The sequence below is a fragment of the Gadus macrocephalus genome, chromosome 21, assembly GCF_031168955.1.
Source record: "Gadus macrocephalus chromosome 21, ASM3116895v1".
NCBI lineage: Eukaryota > Metazoa > Chordata > Actinopteri > Gadiformes > Gadidae > Gadus > Gadus macrocephalus.
Window position 1 is genome coordinate 931,131 of NC_082402.1, and position 25,519 is coordinate 956,649.

General features: G+C 49.6%; 1 protein-coding gene across 1 annotated transcript; it reads left to right on the top strand.

Annotated features, from left to right (window-relative positions):
* Nucleotides 1-1,622: 1,622 nt before the first annotated feature.
* On the top strand, nucleotides 1,623-24,371 carry cnih3 (cornichon family AMPA receptor auxiliary protein 3). Its single transcript, XM_060042373.1, is given in 8 exon segments — nucleotides 1,623-2,360; nucleotides 10,972-11,040; nucleotides 15,616-15,663; nucleotides 21,373-21,485; nucleotides 23,602-23,651; nucleotides 23,654-23,728; nucleotides 23,731-23,746; nucleotides 24,317-24,371. Coding segments are annotated over 8 exon segments (561 nt in total). The 5' UTR covers nucleotides 1,623-2,225.
* The last annotated feature ends 1,148 nt before the right edge of the window (nucleotides 24,372-25,519 follow it).

The following is a 25,519-nucleotide window of genomic DNA, read 5'->3' on the forward strand; positions in this document are numbered from 1 at the left end:
AAATAATCTCTGATATAAATAACAATAATCGGGTTAAATAACTTCACATGGTGTGTCTGGTGTGTTTCCAGCATTCGTAGTGTTGATCAGCAGATATATAGTCCACCAAGACGTTGAGGTTGCTTAGTAACCACAGACTCTGTCCATGCAAGTGAACGGAGCGTTCCCTCTTCGTCATAACTATCAAACCAAACATCCTTCACATTCACCGAGCGAACATTATGAAAGTAAAATGCACATTTCTCGCTAAAAATGTTTCCATAAAAGCATTTAATGGCGTAACTATGTTACTATTTCCACACAGAATAAAGAAAGATGTCGGCGTATGCTTCTGTCCAAGCTCACTACTCTCTGCCAGTGACGTCAGGTCAAGCTCAACGGTGATTGGCTATTGTGGCACGTATGAGCGTAAAAAGTTCAATTTTTTGAACTCCTCGCGTACATGTACGCGCGTATATGTGCGCGTGTATATGTGCGTGCGTATATGTGCGCGCGTATATATACGCGCGTACATGTACGCGCGTATATGTACGCGCGTATATGTGCGCGCGTATATGTGCGCGCGTATATATACGCGCCTCATACGCCCCTACAGTGAGTAAAATGTTGCTTGGTACGCATGATACGCGTGTACGCACCTCATACGCGCGTAAACCAATGCTTCCCTATGGAAAAATTGCCGATTTTATACGCGTGGTACGCAGGTAACGCGTTTGGTGTGGCCGTACCTTTACACATATAACAGATTAAATAATACTACACTGTAGGTGTAATTTGTATGAAAGCAACTTGGAGTTAGACTCAAAGTTAATCTTTGAGAAACTAATGTTAGCCGTTGATTCTGTGGTTCTTTTTTTCATTCGTCCTCCATTTGCTGTATTTGTGATGTCATCCGGAAGTCGTCATTATTTCTTAAACTCATTCATGGGTTCATTGATATCGTATCAAGTTATCTCACTGCTGTTTGTGGGGTGTTCTATTGAGCCCTGTCACTGAAGTGCTTTCCAGAACAGAAATGTACAAACAGAACCGTTTAATGTTGAGTTCCTAACCCCCCCCCCCCCCCCCCCGGGACCTCCTAACCCCCCAGGACCCCCTACCCCTTACAGCCTTAGAGGAGGACCCGCAGCCCGAGAGGGAGGGGCCTTGAGGGGACCCCCAGCCTCCCCGGGACGCGGGGAGCTGATCGTGTGATGCTAGGACCAACAAGCCCAACAGAAGAGGAGGATGCCGTCTGTCGACCGGCACCGCGTGGCTGCCAGGCGCCGTTGCTAGGAGACAGCAGCCTCCCGCGGCCGGTCGCCAGGGGCACCACCCGGAGGATCCACGCGGAGGCGCCAGCTGACGGGTCTACTGACTCGATGATCCAGATAACCGGATTCACGTTCACGATGTTTGGATGTTCCTTATGATGTCATTCATCTCCAGTCGCGGAGTCGCTTGTTATCGTCGTTTGCTTTCGAGGGCATTTTGTTAAGACGAAGAAGAATTGACCCTGAGCGTATGTTTTTATAAAGAACGATTGAAAACAAACACACACAACCATGCACGCGCACACACGCACACACACTAACCCAAGCGCGTGCCACACACACACACACACACACACACACACACACACACACACACACACACACACACACACACACACACACACACACACACACACACACACACACACATAAGCGCGCACACGTCTTGAGATTGAGCTGCTCTTTTAAATCCACCTGTCCAGGTCTGCTCGCGCTCTCGCTTGCGGGCTGCTGATTGGTCGGCTGAGAGAGGAAACCCCGTGCTCTCCGGCTCCAGAACAAAAGCCTCTTCATCCTCATCCTCATCTTCATCCTCTCCGAACTGCTAGGCGACCTCAGTCTTCCTCTCGTCGCGGGACGGATTACCGCGAGGGCTCCGCGTCTCCGGGTTAGCGCGCGCCTGCACCTCGTCTCCTCCTCCTCCTCCTCCTCCTCCTCCTCCTCCTCCTCCTCCTCCATGGAGCTAAACACACTCCGCGACCCCCGCTGCTGAAGCCATCCCTCCCCTCACCCATCTCCTCCTCCAACCGTCTCCTCCTCCACCCATCTCCTCCTCCACCCTGCGCTCGAGCGGAAGTCCTCAGACACATCTGGAGACGAGGCGCCATGTGGTGATGCCGCTCCGCCGCGCGCCGCGTCTCCCCACGGCGCCCTGACCGCCGCTCTCCCGCACCTCGTCGCGCGCCTCCCCCGATGTGTTTGGTCGGCGCGGCGCTCGTGGGAAGCCAGCCGTCCTTCGCCCTCTCCACCATGTTCACGTTCGCCGCCTTCTGCTACATGCTGTCGCTCGTGCTGTGCGCCTCGCTCATCTTCTTCGCGATCTGGCACGTGAGTACAGGATGGGTTGTCTTGTTGTTGTTGTGTTTGTTGTTGTTTGTGAGTTGTTGTTGTGTTGGCTCGGGTCTGTCAGCGCCCCGTTGTTTTGGATTGTGTGCTCGTGACGCCGGGCAGTGGCGGGGATGTGCGGCGAGCCGCGAGCGCTCTCCGTGACGGGTTCACGTGCGTAATGTTGTGTCTGCAGCCCACCGTGACAGGTAGACCCGGTACACCCGGTACACGGTACACCCGGTAGACCCGGAGACCGCGGGGAGGGATGGAGGTTTTGGGAGATTTACATGAATCTCCTTTGTCGTCGGAGGAATTGTCATTCCTCCGACGCGCGCGGCTGTTGATGAATTATCTGAGCATCTATTATAATTGATGATCATATGTTAATGATCTTTGGTTCTAAACAAACAGACTCGGCTCCTTGATCCGGAAGTGTTGAAGTTGATGACAGGAAAGATCAATGTCTCGCTCTGTCGCTATCTCTCTCTCTCTCTCTCTGTCTCTGTCTCTGTCTCTGTCTCTGTCTCTCTCCCCCCTTGCTCAGTCTCTCTCTCTCTCTCTCTCTCTCTCTCTTTCTCTGTCTCTCTCTCTCTCCCCCTTGCTCAGTCTCTCTCTCTCTCCCCCCTTGCTCAGTCTCTGTCTTTTCTCTCTCTCTCTCTCTCTCTCTCTCTCTCTCTCTCTCTCTCTCTCTCTCTCTCTCTCTCTCTCTCTCTCTCTCTCTCTTGCTCAGTCTCTGTCTCTCGCTCTCTCTCTGTAGAGACAGATTCAGGCCAGGTCTCTCTCGCCCTGGGCACAGCATCAACAACAGATTTGATCCACCCAGGAATGGGCGATCAGCACCAATTAGTCACCGCAGGGAGTCAGTCTGGAGACGTAACCCTGAGCGGGAAACGGCCAATCAGATTCACTTTGGATCCTATAGACCCCATAATAGATTAACGCATCCTAAAGCCTTAAGGTATACTATACACCTCTTCATAGAATGAACACATCCTATATACCCCTTCATAGCCCTTTAATAGATCAATGCATCCTTAAGCCTTTAATAGAATAAAACAAGTCATATACAACCCTTTAATAGAATAAACACATCCTAAACCCTTTAATTGAACAGAAATATCCTATGAAACCCTTTAATAGAATACACATATTTAACCCTTTAATAGAATAAAACATATCCTATATAACTCTTTAATATAATAAACGTTTCCTATGCAACCCTTTATTAGTATAAAAAGTATTATACCAGTTGTAACAGTTTATTACAATGAGAAGGGATCAAATCCTCCTCATCCATCATATCTAATAAACGGTAATCTCTCTGACCGCCATGAATAGGTGCGTCCCATTGCCATCCCATAATGAGTTCAGCTCTCATTAAGCACACAGCAGGCTGAGTGACAGGCACACCCGCTGAGCATGTAGCGCGTAGCATGCAGCGCGTAGCACGTAGCTCGACAGCAGGCTGCGCTGACAGAGACCTGAGGACCTGAGTGAGAGCAGGGAGGCCGCTGCCTCAGCAGTCGTCTGGTTGGAGAACAACACACCGTGGCAACATGAGATCTGATTGGCTGACAGGATCCTGCCTTTTGACAGGCGTGTAGTCAGTCAGTGTAGTTCAGTGTGTAGTCAGTCAGTGTGTACTTCAGTGTGTAGTCAGTCAGTGTAGTTAAGTGTGTAGTCAGTCAGTGTGTAGTCAGTCAGTGTTTAGTAGTTCAGTGTGTAGTCAGTCAGTGTAGTTAAGCGTGTAGTCAGTCAGTGTGTACTTCAGTGTGTAGTTGAACAGTGTGTAGTTCAGTTTGTAGTCAGTGTGTACTTCAGTGTGTACTTCAGTGTGTAGTCAATCAGTGTGTAATCACTCAGTGTGTACTTCACTGTGTAGTCAGTGTATAGTAAGTCAGTGTGTAGTCAGTGTGTAGTGTATAACAATTGAAGTGTAAAAGAACTGTTTATGTTGTAAAACAACGTAAACAGGAGATATTAATAGATTGGGGGTATGAATGTCCTAACCTAACCTTCTACATACTAACGACTCAGCCTGCCCACTGCACTAATTAACGGCCTCCACCTTGTTAAGTAAACCTTTACAAACATAGCCTTCTGTGGCTAATTGGCTGTGATCAATCAAGCTGTGATGTTCAGGCCATTAGCTGTATTGTAGCTCAGTGTTGTTTACTGCTCCCTCAGCCCGGGAATAGGACACTTTTCATCTTTTCTCCCTAGTCCCTAACCAGACTCTGTCCTTAACGATGCTGTCCGTAACCAGAGAGGGTCCTTAACGAGGGACTGTCCTTAACGAGGGACTGTTCTTAACGAGAGACTGTCCTTAACGAGGGACTGTCCTTAGTGAGACTTGCCCTAACTAGACTCTGTCCTTAACAAAAATCTGCTTAACGAGAGACTGTCCTTAACAAGACTCTCCTTAACGAGAGACTGTCTTTAACAAGGGACTGTCCTTAACGAGGGACTGTCCTTGACGAGGGACTGTCCTAAGTGAGACTTGCCCTAACTAGACTCTTTCCTTAACAAAACTCTGCTTAACGAGAGACTGTCCTTAACGAGACTCTCCTTAACGAGAGACTGTCCTTAACGAGACATTCTCTTTAAGGAAACCCTCTCTGGGAGACTGTCCTTAACGAGACATTCTCTTTAAGGAAACCCTCTCTGGGAGACTGTTACCAAATCAACACAGAAGCTCGGCCACACAACCACCCACCAGCATCTCAGGATGAGAGCGGTGCTGTGAGGCTGTGAGGAGGCCAGACAGAGGCAGCGGGGCGGCCTCGGGATTATCTTCTTCTTTTAACGAGCGCCGTCCCAGAGGGCAGTGGGGCAGAGTGGCTTCAGGGAGCGGAGCAGATGTACTGATGTTAAACGCTGCTCACCGGCCCTTTAGAGTCAGCCCGGGGCCCTACCTGGAGAGAGCCGATCCCTGCACCCTGCTGCTGACTGCGGAGGTCCCCCCCCCGCCCACGGCCGCCGCCGGGGGGCCGTGGGCGGGGACAGAGAGGGGGAGCCGTAGCCATTAGCTAGTCCCCCTGACACAGCAGACAGAGGTGGGCGCTGGGAGGGATGACTCACACTCCCATCTTAAATGAGTCTCACGTTAGGATCGTGAATGAGTCTAACTGTAGACCGTTAACAAGACTAAAATGAAGATCATGAATGAGTCAAACACGAGGATCATATATTAGACTAAGCTTGTGATCATAAATGAGTCTAACATTACGATCGTGAATGAGAAGCGTCAGTTTATCAAGCGAGTGATTTCCTGCAGACCCAGTGAGCTGAGCCAGATGTGGTGACCTGGTCCAGATGTTTCAGTCGGATCTCGATCCCCGCGGGGCGATCGCACGTGTAAAGCAACGCTTGACTTGTCACTTACCTCGCCATTTAAAAGTGTTATCTACGTAATCACCGGACAGCGTGTACTCTGACCTCCCCAACCCCTTGCCTATAGGTTCAGGTGAGTCGAGCTCAGCCAATCACGATGGGGGAGGGCCGATGAACTCAGACCCCAGAGGGGGGGGGGGGGGGGGGGGAGGGGCATTAGCTATTTAGTGATGGGAGGAGCCAGGAAGATTAGCATACAAGTCATGTATTATAGGGGATTAAGGAGCAGGTGGGGGTTAGACAGTACAGAGAGAGGTCATTAAGGAGCAGGTAGGGGTTAGACAGTACAGGGACAGGTCATTAAGGAGCAGGTAGGGGTTAGACAGTACAGAGACAGGTCGTTAAGGAGCAGGTAGGGGTTAGACAGTACAGAGATAGGCCATTAAGGAGCAGGTAGGGGTTAGACAGTACAGAGACAGGTCATTAAGGAGCAGGTAGGGGTTAGACAGTACAGAGACAGGTCGTTAAGGAGCAGGTAGGGGTTAGACAGTACAGAGACAGGCCATTAAGGAGCAGGTAGGGGTTAGACAGTACAGAGAGGTCAGTAAGGAGCAGGTAGGGGTTAGACAGTGCAGAGACAGGTCATTAAGGAGCAGGTAGGGGTTAGACAGTACAGAGACGGGTCATTAAGGAGCGGGTAGGGGTTAGACAGTACAGAGACAGGTCATTAAGGAGCAGGCAGGGGTTAGACAGTACAGAGACAGGTCATTAAGGAGCAGGTAGGGGTTAGACAGTACAGAGACAGGTCATTAAGGAGCAGGTAGGGGTTAGACAGTACAGAGACAGGTCGTTAAGGAGCAGGTAGGGGTTAGACAGTACAGAGACAGGTCATTAAGGAGCAGGTAGGGGTTAGACAGTACAGAGACAGGTCATTAAGGAGCAGGTAGGGGTTAGATAGTACAGAGAGGTCAGTAAGGAGCAGGTAGGGGTTAGACAGTACAGAGACAGGTCATTAAGGAGCAGGTAGGGGTTAGACAGTACAGAGACAGGTCGTTAAGGAGCAGGTAGGGGTTAGACAGTACAGAGACAGGTCGTTAAGGAGCAGGTAGGGGTTAGACAGTACAGAGACAGGTCATTAAGGAGCAGGTAGGGGTTAGACAGTACAGAGACAGGTCATCAAGGAGCAGGTAGGGGTTAGACAGTACAGAGACAGGTCATTAAGGAGCAGGTAGGGGTTAGACAGTACAGAGACAGGTCATTAAGGAGCAGGTAGAGGTTGGACAGTAATATTTATATAATATATACTGTAATAAATAATATAATATTAATAACATGCGTCCGCTCCAGCGATTGAAGCAGAGATGAATCTCAGAGGGGTTCACTTTCTGCCGAGTCCTCTGGGGAGTCGCGGTTTGGCGTGCGCTGCCTTTCCGCCGTCTGATGTTTCACGAGTCGGCGAAGCTTCTGCTGGCGTCGGCGTTCCTGTCGGGTTCCTCTGGCGCTCCGCAGCCCGGGCCGGCAGGTGAGATCTTCTGCAGAGCGGCGTGTTCGCGGGTTCAACAGCGCCCGTCACTGAATGATGATTCACACCATGAGCTCTGCGTACCGCCAGCTAATCAAGGAGAACGCTCCTCTGCTCTATCTCGAGTGGAGCGAGATATGCTTCCCTTCCGCTAAATAGAGATCGGACTTCCTAACGAGTGAGTCCAACGCTAATGTCAGCGATTCTCCTCGGTGGAACGATCAGCGACGCCGAGGAGAGATGTTCAGAAGAGCACAAGCTGCACTCGGTCGGCTGCGTGGGTACGCGGAGGGCCGGATCTTAGGGAGATGGCAGATACAGCGATGGTGGAACGCAGCCTGCAGCACAGTCCTGTGAGAGATAACTACACTGAGCTGTCACGTCAGCCCCGGTCTGCACACAGCAGGGCCGATGATGAGGATGAGGAGGTGGTTAAGATGCAGGAAGAGGTCGGGGCCGGAGATGAGGAAGAATCTGCTTCTGTGCAGGCAGAACGAGGAGTCATGGGAACAGAACTGAGTCGGTGAGGAGTACCAAACGAGGATCAAAGCACTGCAGGAAGATCCGAGAAGTCCAACGAACTGAACCCGACGACTCCGGGCCTGGAGCGGCAAACGCTAGACCTCATGGGGCAGAGATCATAGTGAGGAAGGAAATGACATTCAGGGTTTCAGAGGTAGAGACCACTGCAATGGGCACGTCCTTCCCTGAGGGCAGTACGGATACCGAACTCCAACTGATTTGGGATCAGAGACTAGCTGCACCGGAGGAATAAAGTTTTATTCGAGAAACCATAGAGGCCGACTTGTCTTGTTGTCGTCAGCGGTAGCTAAAGGGAGGGGGATGTGTTGTGATGGCTCAGTGGTGGACAACACCCCTGCAGCCAGAGGGATTGTTTTGGCTTTAGCGTCTCTGCCTTTTCATCCCTGGATTAATAGAAGCAGCTCGACTGCAGGCGGGAAGCCACAGCCGAGGAGACGAGGGGACGAGGGGACGAGGGGAGGTTTGGGCGCACGGCCGTGACCGACAACACGCCTCCGTTATCAGGCAGGAGCCGGCTCTCCCCGGGCTGCAGAACGAGGGATAAACAACGTGCTGCGCAGAACACAGCCGGTCGTGCTGGAGCGTCCCACCAGTGAGGTCCTGGTCCCACCAGTGAGGTCCTGGTCCCACCAGTGAGGTCCTGGTCCCAGCAGTGAGGTCCTGGTCCCACCAGTGAGGTCCTGGTCCCAGCAGTGAGGTCCTGGTCCCACCCGTGTGGTTCTAGTCCCAGCAGCACAAGACTTTGCATGCATGATGACGCCACATGCAGAAAATAATTCAGCCACCCATCTGAATAACCCATTCACCCTGGTCACCCCGTCATCTCTGTGAGCCGGGGGCGGGGGGGGGGGGGGTAATGTGGGTGCTGTTGGCGGCTCCTGAGCGGATTAGTATCGAGCCGTGTGTTCATTAACCTGGTGGCTCCTCATCCATCATCCTGTCACACACGCTGTTGTTCCACTGGCACTGCAGTGAGCACATGGCTGGCCCTCTCCATACACCTCCACCTCCTCTCCTCCTCCACCTCTCCACCTCCTCCTCTCCTCCACCTCCTCCTCTCCTCCTCCACCTCCTCCTCTCCTCCACCCCACCTCCTCCTCTCCTCCACCCCACCTCCTCCTCTCCTCCACCTCCTCCTCCTCCTCTCCTCCACCTTCTCCTCTCCTCCACCTCCTCCACTCCTCAAACCTCCTCCTCTCCTCCACCTCCTCCTCTCCTCCACCCCACCTTCTCCTCTCCTCCACCTTCTCCTCTCCTCCACCTCCTCCTCTCCTCCACCCCACCTCCTCCTCTCCTCCACCTCCTCCTCTCCTCCTCTCCTCCACCCCACCTCCTCCTCTCCTCCTCTCCTCCACCTCCTCCTCTCCTCCACCCCACCTCCTCCTCTCCTCCACCTCCTCCTCTCCTCCACCCCACCTCCTCCTCTCCTCCACCTCCTCCTCTCCTCCACCTCCTCCACCTCCTCCACTCCTCAAACCTCCTCCTCTCCTCCACCGCCTCCTCCTCTCCTCCACCACCTCCTCCTCTCCTCCACCTCCTCCACTCCTCAAACCTCCTCCTCTCCTCCACCTCCTCCTCTCCTCCACCCCACCTCCTCCTCTCCTCCACCTCCTCCTCTCCTCCACCCCACCTCCTCCTCTCCTCCACCGCCTCCTCCTCCCCTCCAGCTCCAGCTCCTCCTCTCATCTAGTTTAGCACTCTAGTCTGTCCTTGCTAGTTTAGCACTCTAGTCTGTCCTTGCTAGTTTAGCACTCTAGTCTGTCCTTGCTAGTTTAGCACTCTAGTCTGTCCTGGCTAGTTTAGCACTCTAGTCTGTCCTTGCTAGTTTAGCACTCTAGTCTGTCCTTGCTAGTTTAGCTCTGTTGCCTGTTTAACTCAATTAGCTCTGTTGTCAGTGTGGTCTAATTTAGCTCTGTTGTCGGGCTACTTTGTCTCTGTTGTTGTCAGGCTAGTTTAGCTCTGTTGTCTGGCTAATTTAGCTCTGTTGTCAGTGTTGGCTAGTTTCTCTCTGTTGTCTGGCTAGTTTAGCTCTGTTGTCTGGCTAGTTTAGCTCTGTTGTCTGGCTAGTTTAGCTCTGTTGTCTGGCTTGTTTAGCTCTGTTGTCTGGCTAGTTTAGCTCTGTTGTCTGGCTAATTTAGCTCTGTTGTCAGTGTTGGCTAGTTTCTCTCTGTTGTCTGGCTAGTTTAGCTCTGTTGTCTGGCTAGTTTAGCTCTGTTGTCTGGCTAGTTTAGCTCTGTTGTCTGGCTAGTTTAGCTCTGTTGTCTGGCTAGTTTAGCTCTGTTGTCTGGCTAGTTTAGCTCTGTTGTCTGGCTAGTTTAGCTCTGTTGTCTCGGTTGTCACTCTCAGGCCGACCGTCACGGCTGAGGACATGCATTCTGTCAGCAGCCAATCCAAGCGTGGTGTGCGCGTGTGTATTGTTTATGTGCGTGTGTGCGCATGTGTGCCCGTGTGTGCACTTATGTGCGTGTGTTTGTGCATGTGCGTGTGTGTGCACGAGTGTGCACGTGTCAGTCTTGGCAGGGGGAGTGATCGTCACGGCTGGGAGGGTGGGATAAAAAGAGGCATTTTCCAGCGGATTTAAACCCGCCATGAATAATTCAGCCGGGATGTGAATAATTGCCACCGAGTTTGTAGTTTAACATCCAAACGGAGGCTGCCCTGATTGAGTTAGCGTTAGCTTCGGCGTAGCGCTGTTGTTTTAATGTTGCTATTTCCATATGAATGTGTCACAACATCCGCAGAACTCACACAGACACACACACGCTGAATATCCATTCACATACTTTTGTTTATTTGTCAGTGTATCTGTCTGTCCGTGCGTTCTTATCCCGCTGAAATGGTTACACAGAATAACAGTTGCATAAAATGTCTCTCCCCCTCTCTCTTCCCCTCTCTCCCTCTCGTTCTCTCTCTCCCCAATCCCTCATTCCCTCTCTCCCCCTCTCTCCCTCTCACTCTCTGTCCCTCTTTTTCTCTCCCCGTCTATTTCTCCCCTCCTCTCTTTGTCTCTCTCTCTCTCTCTCTCTCTCTCTCTCTCTGTCTCTCTCTCTCTCTCTCTCTCTCTCTCTCTCTCTCTCTCTCTCTCTCTCTGTCTCTCTCTCTCTCTCTCTCTCTCTCTCTCTCTCTCTCTCTCTCTCTCTCTCTCTCTCTCTCCTCTCTCTCTCTCTCTCTCTCTCTCTCTCTCTCTCCCCCTCCCTCCCCCCCTCTCCCCAGATCACTGCGTTCGAGGAGCTCCAGGCCGACTTCAAGGTGCCGATCGATCAGGGAAACCCACTCCACGCGGTAATCAATCAGTCTATCAGCCAGCCAGTGCCGGCATCTCAAACCACTGACTGGATTTTAATAGGAGATCTTCTGTCGAGAATGATTGGATGATGAGTGTAACCAACACTCTGCATTGTCACATAGAGTAGTTTTATCAAATAGAGAAGCATTGTCAAATAGGGTAGTAATTATATATTTATAAGTATAAATGTCCAATTTGTGATCCCCAATATTGCAAATCAGACATTATTATTCGTGACATCCACACTAAATGTGACAGCTAGCTGCTAATGTGACAGCTAGCTGCTAATGTGACCGCTATCAGCTAATGTGACCGCTGTTGCAAATGTGACCTTTGGCTGCTAATGTGACCGCTAGCTGCTAATGTAATGCCTATTTGCTAAAGTGATGCATAGCTGCCTAAGTTATGGCTAGCTGCTAATGTGCCGGCTCACTTCCAATGTGACCACTAGCTGCTAATGTGACCGCTACCTGCTAATGTGAAGCATAGCTGCTATAGTGATGGCTAGCTGCTAAGTGATGGCTAACTGCTAATGTGACCGCTAGCTGCTAAAGTGATGGCTAGATGCTAATGTGATGCATAGCTGCTAAAGTGATTGCTAACTGCTAAAGTGTTAGCTAGCAGGTAATGTGATGGCTAGTTGCTGATGTGATGCCTAGCTTCTAAGTTGATGGCTAACTGCTAATGTGATGGCTAACTGCTAATGTGATGGCTAGCTGCTAAGTGATGGCTAGCTGCTGATGGGATGGCTAGCTGCTATGTGATGGTTAGCTGCTAAAGTGACGGCTAGCTGCTAAAGTGATGGTTAGCTGCTGATGTGATGGTTAGCTGCTGATGTGATGGCTAGCTGCTAAAGTGATGGTTGGCTGCTGATGTGACACGTAGACTGTACACAGCGGGAACAGAGGCAAGTTTTCTCTTCATTCCTTTCTCCCCCCCACCCTTTACTCCCTCTTTTTCTCTCTCTCTCTGAGAGGTTGTTTTGGGTGGAGGCCAGACATTTAAACTCTCCCCTGGGGGATGGGGATGTTGCTTCTTCAATAATGCATGAAGACTCAGCTCTCCTCTGGGAGGCTTTGACAGTCTCTCTGGGCTCTACTAGCTGGGTCCAGACCTACTAGTAAGGTCTACTCTACTAGCTGGGTCTACTTTACAAGCTAGGTTTACTCTCTACTAGTTAGGTCTACTCTACTAGCTGGGTCTACTCTGCATGCTAGGTTTACTTTCTACTAGTTAGCTCTACTCTACTAGCTGGGTTTACTCTAGTGCTGCACGATTACCGAATCGCAATCGCGATATCATACTTTGCGATTGTATAACCGCAAAAGGCTGCCATTTAATTTTAAAAAAGTCCATATTGTTTTATTATTTATTACATATATATTGTTATTTTGGAAACAGTATTGTACACATTTTTTAGTTTTAGTTTTTATTCTTTGCGAAACGCCAGCAGATTTTGAAAACACGCAACTCAAATGGTCCTACCCCCTCTCCTTCAACGCTGACTCTGACTCCACCCATTCCAAGTACATGGACGCGCAATCACGCACGAGCGAACACAGATGCGCGAGAGTGGACGAAGGGGTCACGCACGGGGAGCGGGGGAGGGGGAGGGGTCGCGCAGTACGACCGTTTGATTGACGTACTTACTGTCCAATGCCACTCGGTGGGTCTGGAAATCATTGGCTGGAGTTTTTCGAGCCCTGCCCGTTCCACAGATGATTAACTTGTTTAATTTCCATGTCAGTACTTCTAACTCAGTGGCTGTAAGTGGGTTATGATAAGGATTTCAAGTAATTTTGCAAAAATGGCCAAAAAAGATAATTCCATACCCAACCTTTAAGTCTATATGTTTGAGTTGAGAAATAAACATTTTAAAATTATGAGCAATCTGTGTGCATTTTCCTTGATAACCAAGCAAGCAGACTCATGACACCATTTGTTTATTATATCGCAATCGCAAATCGCAATATTGTCCACAATAATCGCAATATGACTTTTTCACCAAATCGTGCAGCACTAGTTTACTCTACTAGCTAGGTCTACTCTCTACTAGCTAGGTCTACTCTCTACTAGCTAGGTCTACTCTCTACTAGCTAGGTCTACTCTCTACTAGCTAGGTCTACTTTCTACTAGCTAGGTCTACTCTCTACTAGCTAGATCTACTCTCTACTAGTTAGGTCTACTCTCTACTAGCTGGGTCTACTCTACTAGCTGGGTCTACTCTCTACTAGTTAAGTCTCATTATCACCCAGAGGTGAACTGACCATGACCTCTCTCTCTCTCTCTCTCTCTCTCTCTCTCTCTCTCTCTCTCTCTCTCTCTCTCTCTCTCTCTCTCTCTCTCTCTCTCTCTCTCTCTCTCTCTCTCTCTCTCTCTCTCTCTCTCTCTCTCCCCCCCTCCCTCCCTCCTCTCCTGGTGTCCCTGTAGTGTTTCTGTGCGTCAGGACAGAAGAGTAGTACATGAGCAGAGGTAGTTTCCTTGGCTTGAGGGAACCCTGGCCTGCTGAGCGTACAGTAGAGACCACCATAGAGAGCCCTGCTGTTCCCCTGGATGTCTCCCCTCCTACTGTCACATCGAGGGGGGCAGAACATAGACACAAATGTCTGTTTAATCTTTGTTAGCCTAGTTACCGGCCGTCCAACGACCTTTGACTCTCACTTCAAAAACAATCGATTGAGACATCACAAGAGGGCGGGGCCATCCAGCACGATGGATAGAGTACGATGGCTCAATATGAGGACGAGTTCTCCTCTCCATGTGGTCTGGTCCAGTAGCTCTGGACTGGAGATGAAGGGGGAATAGTTGCTCTTTCATCTCCTTAATGACACTCATCTTCTGCCTCCTCGTCCTCGTCTGAGTAAGAAAACAATGGTTTCATGCAACATGCAAACGTCATTATTATTATCGCACGCTCTTGCCTCCAGTCCCCATTCACTCGCTCGCTCTCTCTCCTTCTCTGTCTCTTTCCCTCTCTCCCCCTCTCTCCTCCCTTCTGTCTCTCTTTTTCTTCCTCTCTCTCTCACTCTCTCTCTCCCTCTCCCTCTCCCTCTCCCTCTCTCTTTCTCCCCCCCCCCCCCTCTCTCCCCCGTCTCTCTCTGAGGGATTATATATATATTCTTGCCTGGTATTACTTCAGCTTTGCATGCAGCTGAACCTGTTCTTTATAATTCAGTGTCTCCCATCCCAGGCTCTGGCGTTCCTCACAGCACTAATAAAACATGAGGCTTATTGTTGTTCTCCGCATGTTAGCGGAAATATTGCTGACCAGCGCTGCGCTTTGAGATGTCTTACTTAATAATTGAATTAAAGACTGAATTAGTTTGTTCATCCGTATTCACATTTAAGCGAAAATGAATGAATAATTCAATAACATCCGTAGTTTTCTGTGCCCAGATGTTCAGAATTTTTCTGTTTAATGTTCTGGATGTTCTGGAGTATATTCTCAATGTTTCTATAGAATGTTGTCAATGTTTCTATAGAATGTTGTCAATGTTTATATAGAATGTTGTCAATGTTTCTATAGAATGTTCTCAATGTTTCTATAGAATGTTGTTGATGTTTACATAGAATGTTGTCAATGTTTCTATAGAATGTTGTCAATGTTTCTATAGAATGTTGTCAATGTTTCTATAGAATGTTATCAATGTTTCTATAGAATGTTGTCAATGTTTCTATAGAATGTTGTCAATGTTTCTATAGAATGTTGTCAATGTTTCTATAGAATGTTGTCAATGTTTCTAGAAAATGTCTTCAATGTTTCTATAGAATGTTGTCAATGTTTCTATAGAATGTTGTCAATGTTTACATAAAATGTTGTCAATGTTTATATAGAATGTTCTCAATGTTTCTATAGAATGTTCTCAATGTTTATATAGAATGTTCTCAATTATTCTATACAATGTTCTCAATCTTTTTATAGAATGTTGTCATTTTTTTTATAGAATGTTGTCCATTTTTTAATAGAATGTTCTCAATGTAACTATACAATGTTCATAATGTCTGCAGAATGTCCTGAATAATGCTATAGAATGTTTCTAGAATGTTCTGAATCTTTCATGAGGTCAAAAGCACGGTTTAGCCATGCAGGTTAAAGTGCATTTTCAGACGTATTATCATTAAGTGTGTGTGTGTGTGTGTGTGTGTGTGTGTGTGTGTGTGTGTGTGTGTGTGTGTGTGTGTGTGTGTGTGTGTGTGTGTGTGTGTGTGTGTGTGTGTGTGTGTGTGTGTGTGTGTGTGTGTGTGTGAATTTGTGTGTGTGTGTGAATTTGTGTGTATATATTGGGGTGACTGTGTGCATGTTTATCTGTGTGTGTGGGGGTGAGTGTGTTTGTGTTTATTTGAGTTTGTGTGTATATGTGGGGTTTGTGTGTGCGTGTGTGTTTGTGTGTGTGTGTCTGTACACATCTTTGTCCTTGGACATTTAGTTGCGCTTGCAGACATGTTATGATGTTTGCTGAAAATAGAATAGATTACCCAGCATGCCTTGTACCAGGAAGACAGTATCTAAACAGCTAATAATGGGTGTTTACTGACACCTTCTTGTCTCCTTGTCTCCTTGTCTCCTACAGAGAGAGAGGCTTCGCAACATTGAGCGCATCTGCAACCTGCTGAGAAAGGTAGGACGTCGCGCCTTTGGTCCTGGGTCCGTTGGACTGGTCCGTTGGACTGGTTAGGCTGGGCCTAATAGTGGCAGCCATGTTGGGTTGTGTGTGTTTGTGTGTGTGTTTGTGTGTATGTAATTCATTAGATGTGCAATCTTGTGGCTGGAGGCAGTGATGCTGTGTTGCACGGCAACGGACCAAACAGTATTCTCATTAAACCCCCATCCCTATCTCCCTCCTTCTCTTCTCCTCCTCTCTCTTTCGCTTTTTTCTCTCTCTGTCTCTCTCTCTCTCTGTTTCTCCCTCTCTCTTTATCTCTCTCTCTCTCTCTCTCTCTCTCTCTCTCTCTCTCTCTCTCTCTCTCTCTCTCTCTCTCTCTCTCTCTCTCTCTCTCTCTCTCTCTCTCTCTCTCTCTCTCTCTCTCTCTCTCTCTCTTTCTCTCTCTGTGTCTCTGTCTCTGTCTCTGTCTCTCTCTCTCTCTCTCTCTCTCTTTCTCTCTCTGCCTGTGGGTTCAGTATTCTGGGATGCTGAGCTCTGCACGGCCTGCCTGCGTCCCGACTTTGGGGGTTCTCGGTTTCCATGGCAACACCCTGACCGTGAGGTGCCAATCACCTCCATCAGCTTATATATACCGGTGTGTGTGCGTGTGAATATACATGTGTGCATGTGTGTGTGTGTACATGTGTGTGAGTGTATTATGTGTGTGTGTAGGGACGAGAGAGAGAGAGAGAGGGGGGAGGGAGAGGGAGAGAGGGAGAGAGGGAGAGAGAGGGGAGAGAGAGAGAGAGAGAGAGAGAGGGGGAGAGAGAGAGAGAGAGTTTATCCAGCAGATTGAATATTCATAAGCTGCTTCATTACAGCCTCTATCAGCAGCAGGTCGGCTGCCTGCACCACACAGCCTCACAACTCTTTAATCAAACGCTTTGCACCTTGCAGTGGGGGGGGGGAGGGGGGGGAGAAGAAGGGAGGGAGGGGGAGGAGGAGCGGGAGCGTGGGGGAGAGGGAGGCGGGGAGAGGGAGAGCGTTAGAGAAGGTGGAAGGAAAGACACAGATAGCAATACATTTAGTCTCATCCATCCATTCATCCATGGATTCATCCCTCATACTTCACCCATTCATCATCCATCCATCCAGCATCCATCCAAACTCTGGCCACTGGCTGTTCCTTCTGCCTTGTCAAGGTGACACGAGCTCTATCGTCAGCCAATCGGCTGAGAGCGAGAAGGAGGGGGCTGGGAGGGTTCCCTGGTGGTTGCCATGACGCCTACTGTTATTCTTCAAAGGGGAAAATGTACTTTTGAAATTCCAGTACAAAGAGTTACCCCCTGCCTTGTGCCGTATCTCTAACACACACACACACACACGCACGCACGCACGCACGCTCACTCACTCACTCACTCACTCACTCACTCACTCACTCACTCACTCACTCACTCCACTCACTCACTCACTCACTCACTCACTCACTCACTCACTCACTCACTCACTCACTCACTCACTCACTCACTCACTCACTCACTCACTCACTCACTCACTCACTCACTCACTCACTCACTCACTCACTCACTCACTCACTCACTCACTCACTCACTCACTCACTCACTCACTCACTCACTCACTCACTCACTCACTCACTCACTCACTCACTCACTCACTCACTCACTCACTCACTCACTCACTCACTCACTCACTCACTCACTCACTCACTCACTCACTCACTCACTCACTCACTCACTCACTCACTCACTCACTCACTCACTCACTCACTCACTCACTCACTCACTCACTCACTCACTCACTCACTCACTCACTCACTCACTCACTCACTCACTCACTCACTCACTCACTCACTCACTCACTCACTCACTCACTCACTCACTCACTCACTCATTCCACACCACACACAACCACTCGCACACTCACACACTCACACTCACTCACACACAGATTGACTCAGGTTAAGCTCACGTGGATCAGTTGAATTCCCTGATGGAGACATTTGAACGAGGCAGCGTCAGCATCGACTCCACCTAAGAAGGTTGTGAAACGGGAGTGGATGAGATCGTTAGTAGGTCAGACCGATCTGTGTCATCATGTTGGAGTACTTAGCATAATGTGTGCTCGCTACATTAGCATACCTAACAGGTTAAGGTCATGCTAATGCTCTGACATTCATGGTTCTTCCTCTGGATGGAAATGAGGTGTGTTACATAAACGGTGGTCGCCACGGTGTTGGGCGACCGCCAGGTCTTCCCTCTGACGCTAGACATCGCTAGACTGCGCCAGGCTACAGATGTAGTTGGCTCTAGTCTGCTGATGTGGTGACGGGGAGGAGAGATCTGACCAGCAGCTTATTAGCCTTTCACTGGATCCTATGAGCTAGTTGGTTCACCTCTGGGGGGGTGGGCTAGGCGGGGTCACCTGATAGGTCGATGCAGTCCTAACGCTGTGTAGGTGACACACCGTGTGGGGACTGCAGGGTTGAATCCCACCTCCAAGGTTACCGAGTACAGAAATACAAATGATGTACTTGATATAACATGTGAGATGTTACATACTTAATCCTGATATCACAAGTGACAGATAGTTAAATACTTAATCATTGGATCGTGTGACCGGGGTTCTGTCCATCTCAGGGATCATGTGATGCATAGTTATATACCTGATCATGTGACCAGGGTTCTGTGACGGCTCAGGGATCATGTGATGTATAGTTATATACCTGATCATGTGACCAGGGTTCTGTGACGGCTCAGGGATCATGTGATCATGTGATGTATAGTTATATACCTGGTCATGTGACCAGGGTTCTGTGGCGGCTCAGGGATCATGTGATCATGTGATGTATAGTTATATACCTGGTCATGTGATGTCTCTGGAGGGTGTGCTCTCTAAAGGCGGTAAATGTGTGTTATTACTCTTAGCTGGGCTTAATTGCCGCTGCCTTGTGCAGAGGTGAGGTGTGGGGGAGAGAGGGGAGACGGGGGAGGCTAGAGGAGGTGTGTGTGTGTGTGGGGGGGGGGGGGGTGTACTCAGTAATTGGCGCGTAAAGAGAAATGAGAACATCTAAAAGAAGCTGAGTTACAGTTAGCGTCTGGAGAGGCAATTACACTACACCCTGTTATATAAGGAGGGAGGGAGGGAGGGAGGGAGGAGGGGGAGAGGGGAGAGGAGAGAGAGGTTGAGGGAAGAGGAGAGGGGGGAGAGAAAGGAGGAGAGGAGAGGAGAGGAAGGGAGGAGGGGAGAGAGGATGAGGGAAGAACCAGAGGAGGGGAGAGGAGAGGAGGGGAGGGAGAAGGGGAGTGAGGACAAGGAGAGAGGGGAGAGTGGAGAGAGGATGAAGGAAGAGGAGAGGGGGGGGAGAAAGGAGCGAGAGGAGGAAAGAGAGGAGAGAGGAGGGGGGATGAGAGGAGAGGAAGGGAGAGTCGTAAGGTTTGGCAGGACTTGTAAGCAGGTGTTTCTGGGTCAATTCCCTGTGTCCTCAATCCATAATACTGATATTTACTGAACATTAATCATAATAAACTTGGATTTAATCGTCCACATATTTCCCATCACAGCCCTAACCCATCAAACGTGTGTTTGAAGAGTACAATCCCCCGTAGCATCTTCCCTCGCAGAGCTAAGGTTTACAAACTCTGCTGGAGTCTTCTCGTTCCGCACAGCTGTTGATGAAGAGCTCCCTGACGGAGGATGAAGACAAACTGCTTCACAGGACGGGATCACCTGACTGGTCACGTGACCAGGATCAGCTGGGAGTCTTCAGGTTCTGGGGCTGACCCCAGAGAGATGTAGTCCTGCACACAGACACACACACACAGCCACGCATAGACACACACACAGACAGACACACACACGTACACACACACGCACAAACATCTGTACTCCCAAACCCCGACACACAAACACAAACACACACATCTGTAGTCCCAGCTGAGACAAGCCCTGAGGGACTGCAGCCCCTACAGACACACACACATGTACGCACACGCACACGCACACACCCACACCCACACCCACAGGGGAGGGGAAAGCCATGCAAGCCAGGAGCTCTTAGTAGTCACGCACCTTGCTCAAGGGCACGAGGACACGCCAGCATCCAACCTGGATCTGTCCGGTAACCACGGCGATCTCCGGAGCCTGAGATAATCACCCTTCTCCTCTCGTCCTCCATCAATCTCTCTCTCCCTCCTTCTCTCTCTTGCTCACCATCTCTGGCTCTAATCTCTCTCTCTCTCTCTCTCTCTCTCTCTCTCTCTCTCTCTCTCTCTCTCTCTCTCAACCCCCCCTCTCCAACCCTTATCTCTCCCTCTCCTACCCCTTCCCCTCTCTAACCTCTCTCTCTCTCCCTCTATACGATAGGGCCTACTGACATTCTGTCCCAGTTGGATCACTGTGTTTGTGCATGTGTTTGCGTCCATGCGTGCGCGCGTGTATAAGGACGCGTGAATGTCTGATTCATAATCTAACATCTCCCAGTGCCAGGACGCAGTACATGCTGTTAGAGGAGCAGAGGAGTTGTCCAAGCTGCTTCCACCACCATGTTGGCTAAATGCAGTCTATTCCCTGTTGGGCGAGCAGATAGTAAACTATGTATGAGCAACACGTTAGTATTTGTAGGTTGTGCGGGGGAGGGCCGCCTGTCACAGCACACGGCGGAGAGCAGAGTCAGAGCAGGGACGTCAGCGCCGCCGTGTTCAGCTCGCACCCCTTATCTGTAGGGCTCTGGATCACGGCCCGGCCCTGGGAGACGAATGGACCCCTGAACCCTGAACCCCTGGAGGGGGCTGAGGCGCCCCTGGGCACCTGACCCCTGGGCACCTGACCCCACTGCCCCAGAACAGCTGCTCCCCTACATGGCAGTGGAGGCATGGGGAATGAATGTGTGTGTGACTGGGGGAATGAATGTGTGTGTGACTGGGGGAATGAATTGTGTGTGTGACTGGGTGAATGAATGTGTGTGTGACTGGGTGAATGAATGTGTGTGTGACTGGTGAATGAATGTGTGTGTGACTGGGTGAATGAATGTGTGCTGTGACTGGGTGAATGTGAGGCCCTGATTGTAACTGGTCTTCTAGCTGGTCTGTTCTATGTTCTGTGTTCCGGCTGGTTCTAGCTGGTCTGCTCTATGTTCGAGCTGGTTCTAGCCGGTCTGCTCTGTGTTCTGTGTTCTCTAGCTGGTTCCAGCTGGTTCTAGCCGGTCTGTTCTGTGTTCTGTGTTCCAGCTGGTTCTAGCCGGTCTGCTCTGTGTTCTGTGTTCTCTAGCTGGTTCCAGCTGGTTCTAGCGGTCTGTTCTGTGTTCTGTGTTCCAGCTGGTTCTAGCCGGTCTGCTCTGTGTTCTGTGTCTCTAGCTGGTTCTAGCCGGTCTGTTCTGTGTTTCTGTGTTCTGTGTTCTCTAGCTGGTTCCAGCTGGTTCTAGCCGGTCTGCTCTGTGTTCTGTGTTCTGTGTTCTCTAGCTGGTTCCAGCTGGTTCTAGCCGGTCTGCTCTGTGTTCTGTGTTCTCTAGCTGGTTCCAGCTGGTTCTAGCCGTCTGCTCTGTGTTCTGTGTTCTGTGTTCTCTAGCTGGTTCCAGCTGGTTCTAGCCGGTCTGCTCTGTGTTCTGTGTTCTGTGTTCTGTGTTCTCTAGCTGGTTCCAGCTGGTTCTAGCCGGTCTGCTCTGTGTTCTGTGTTCTCTAGCTGGTTCCAGCTGGTTCTAGCCGGTCTGCTCTGTGTTCTGTGTTCCAGCTGGTTCTCCCAGAGTACTCCATCCATGGTCTGTTCTGCATCATGTTCCTGTGCGCCCAGGAGTGGCTCACGGTCGGGCTGAACATCCCTCTGCTGTTCTACAACACCTGGAGGTAGCTACACACTGTACACACCACTACGCACAACACTACACACTCTGACTACAAACTCTACCACTCTGAGTACACACTCTACACACTACACTACACACTACACTGCACACTACACTACACACTACACTACACTACACACTACACTGCACACTACACTGCACACTCTGACTACAGACTCTACTTACTACACTACACTACACACAACACTAATCACTACACACAACACTCAGACTACAACCTTGTCCTCTCATACTCTGACTACACACTCTACACACACACTACACTACACACTCGGCCACTCGCCCAGAGTAGCAGATCGATGTATAGACCAAAGCAGTCTGGGATGCATGGCGGATAGTAGACCAGAGCAGTGGATAACAGACCTGAACTGCTGAAGAAGTTCACCACCTTCCTCCTCCTCCTCTTCCTCCTGCTGCTGCAGTGTAATGATGACGACGATGGTGAGGTCAGGCCCAGATGTTGGCACAGCAGTGCTCCTGCTCCAGTGTGTACTTTGTGTAGTTTCCTAGTACACACAGCGTCTGTCTCCGAGCTCCCGGGTGTTGTGATGCAGCTTTGGGGTTAGAGTAAAATAAAGTTAAATCCCTGAAAATAATCCACTTACCACGGCCCATTAAATTATGGACCCTACTGTCCACCCAGCACCCTACTGTCCCTCTGGTGACACCCAGCATCCATCAGATCTCCATCAGGGACCTACTTCCTGTCTGGTGGACCTACTTCCTGTCTGGTGGACCCACTTCCTGTCTGGTGGACCCACTTTCCTGACTGGTGGACCCACTTCCTGACTGGTGGACCCACTTCCTGTCTGGTGGACCCACTTCCTGTCTGGTGGCCCCACTCCTGTCTTGTGGACCTACTTCCTGTCTGGTGGACTCACTTCCATTTCTGGTGGACCCACTTCCTGTCTGGTGGACCCACTTCCTGTCTGGTGGACCCACTTCCTGTCTGGTGGACCCACTTCCTGTCTGGGACTCGGCTGTTTTCCATAAATTACCAAAGCTGTGAAATCTTCTCAGGCGACACGTTGTTTCAAAATAACTCACCCACTTTATCTCACCAGTGGGGGTTTGGGCTGTTTCTCTCTTGATTACTTCACAGAAAATATGTCTTCGAAGAACACAGATGGCGGCGTGTATATATATATATATATATATATAGTGTGTGTGTGTGTGTCTGTGTGAATCTGTGATACCGATCACAGAGCAACCCATTTACCTCTGGGCTCAGAATGGAGCACATTGATTTGAACCGAGATGAGACTAGACTGATGCTCTGAATCGCTTCCTCTTCCAGGGAAATCCCACGAGTTGTTAGAATCAAACCACAAGTTCTATTGGAACACAGCCAAACTATAAGCCCTCCTCCGAGTTATATTGGAACACCGCCAAACTACAACCTACATCTGAGTTATATTGGAACACAGCCAACTACAACTTACATCTGAGTTATATTGAACACCGCCAAACTACAACTTACCTCTGAGTTATATTTGAACACAGCCAAACTACAAGCTTACCTCTGAGTTGTATTGGAACACAGCCCAACTACAAGCTTACCTCTAGTTGTATTGGAACACAGCCCAACTACAAGCTTACCTCTGAGTTGTATTGGAACACAGCCCAACTACAAGCTTACCTCTGAGTTGTATTGGAACACAGCCCAACTACAAGCTTACCTCTGAGTTGTATTGGAACACAGCCCAACTACAAGCTTACCTCTGAGTTGTATTGAACACAGCCCAACTACAAGCTTACCTCTGAGTTGTATTGGAACACAGCCCAACTACAAGCTTACCTCTGAGTTGTATTGGACCCAGCCCGACCCCGGTGGGCTGAGTGTGTAGCTCCTCCCCCTCTGCAGCCCGACCCCAGTGGGCTGAGTGTGTAGCTCCTCCCCCTCTGCAGCCCGACCCCAGTGACCCCGGTGGGCTCAGTGTGTAGCTTCTCCCCCTCTGCAGCCCGACCCCAGTGGCTGAGTGTGTAGCTCCTCCCCCTCTGCAGGGCTGAGTGTGTAGCTCCTCCCCTCTGCAGGGCTGAGTGTGTAGCTCCTCCCCCTCTGCAGGGCTGAGTGTATAGCGTCTCCCCCTCTGCAGCCGGTACTTCCACAGCCCGACCGACACCAAGGAGCTCCTCTACGACCGGCCTCGGTCATGAACGGGGACACCCTCAAGTTCTGCCTGAAGGAGGCCTGGTGCAAGCTGTCCTTCTTCGTCCTCTCCTTCTCTACTATCTCTACTGGTGAGTCCCTTCCTGGGGGCGGGGCCAGCAACAGAGTCTGTCCCAGGTGTATTACCAGACGTGCTAGGATGGACCAATTATTAACCATCCATCAATTATTCATCAGTGTGCCGGTCCGTAAGAGATGTACAGCTAACACCTATCGTAAAGCTATCGACTCTTAGCTCAGATATAATAATAACATGTGCCATCCTTTATTATGAGTAAGTTGGTCCGTAATTACCGTGTTGAAAACATAAATCTATCTTATTGATAGGCCTATTATTAATTCATAGGATGTGTGTTTTCCATATAATGTTGAAAATGAGTTTGTTTAGTGTGTTCTATTGCTGTCCTCATAACTTATTTCCCCGGTGAGTTCTCTCCATGTGTTCACCATAGTGAGTTCTCTCCATGGGTTCACCATAGTGAGTTCTCTCCCATGTGTTCACCATAGTGAGTTCTCTCCATGTGTTCCCCATAGTGAGTTCTCTCCATGTGTTCCCCATAGTGAGTTCTCTCCATGGTTCACCATAGTGAGTTCTCTCCATGTGTTCCCCATAGTGAGTTCTCTCCATGTGTTCCCCATAGTGAGTTCTCTCCATGTGTTCACCATAGTGAGTTCTCTCCACGGTTCACCAAGTGAGTTCTCTCCATGTGTTCACCATAGTGAGTTCTCTCCATGGGTTCACCATAGTGTGTTCTCTCCATGGGTTCACCATAGTGAATTCTTTCCTCATAACTTCTCCATGTGTTCACCAAACTGAATTCTCTCTTCTAACAAACTTCATGTGTTCACCATAGTCAACTCTCTCCTCAGAACATCTCCATGTCTTCACCATAGTGAATTGTCTCCTGATAACTTCCTCATGTGTTCACCATAGTGAGTTCTCTCCATGTGTTCACCATAGTGAGTTCACTTCCATCACTTCTCCATATGTTCCCCATAGTGAGTTCCCTTCTCCATATGTTCCCCATAGTGAGTTCCCTTCTCCATATGTTCACCATAGTGAGTTCCCTTCCATATGTTCACCATAGTTAGTTCACTTCCATTACTCTCATTTGTTCAACATAGTGAGTTCTTTCCCTTAAAACTAACTTCTCCATGTCTTCACCATAGTGAGTTATCTACTGGTGACTAACCATTCTCCATGTGGTCACCATAGTGAGTTCTATTGCTGTCCTCGTGACTAACTATTCTCCATGTGTTGCGTGACTGTTGCAGTGTTTGGAACCTGGATATTCCCTGTAATAAGTCTTAAGGAAACATTAAAGGTACAATCCTTACTTATTTTTCTCTGCTCTTTTCACTGTCAGAAATCTTAAAAATGATTCTCCCGATAATTCGGCGCACCACATTTTGTTTGTGGTGTCGCGTATAGCCCCCCCTGCCTTTGGTCCGTTACCAAGGATACCGTACGGTCGCCACCGCGTATCGCGGTGGTCTCTTCGGCCCGGCCCGGTAATGGGTCATGAGGGGCGGTTGGGGCTATATGGCTTAGAACCTCAACACATGGCGACCATAAGCTGTTGGAACCAACACTCTGGGTCTCCTGTCCCCCGGACACGAGACGCCGTGAAACCTCAAACCCATCACAAACAAACCAACAAATTGTAGGTTTTTAAAACCGCTGACGAATGAGAATGGTTCTGGACTGAAGGATTGCAGCTTTAACATGGAGTTGGTCTTCTATGTTGCGATCGCGCTGAGGTTCCCCGTATCGGCACATTGTGTGGACCAGCAAACCCCGGCGGCGATGATTCATTTTTTTATTGTTATCTTCTTTACTGGTC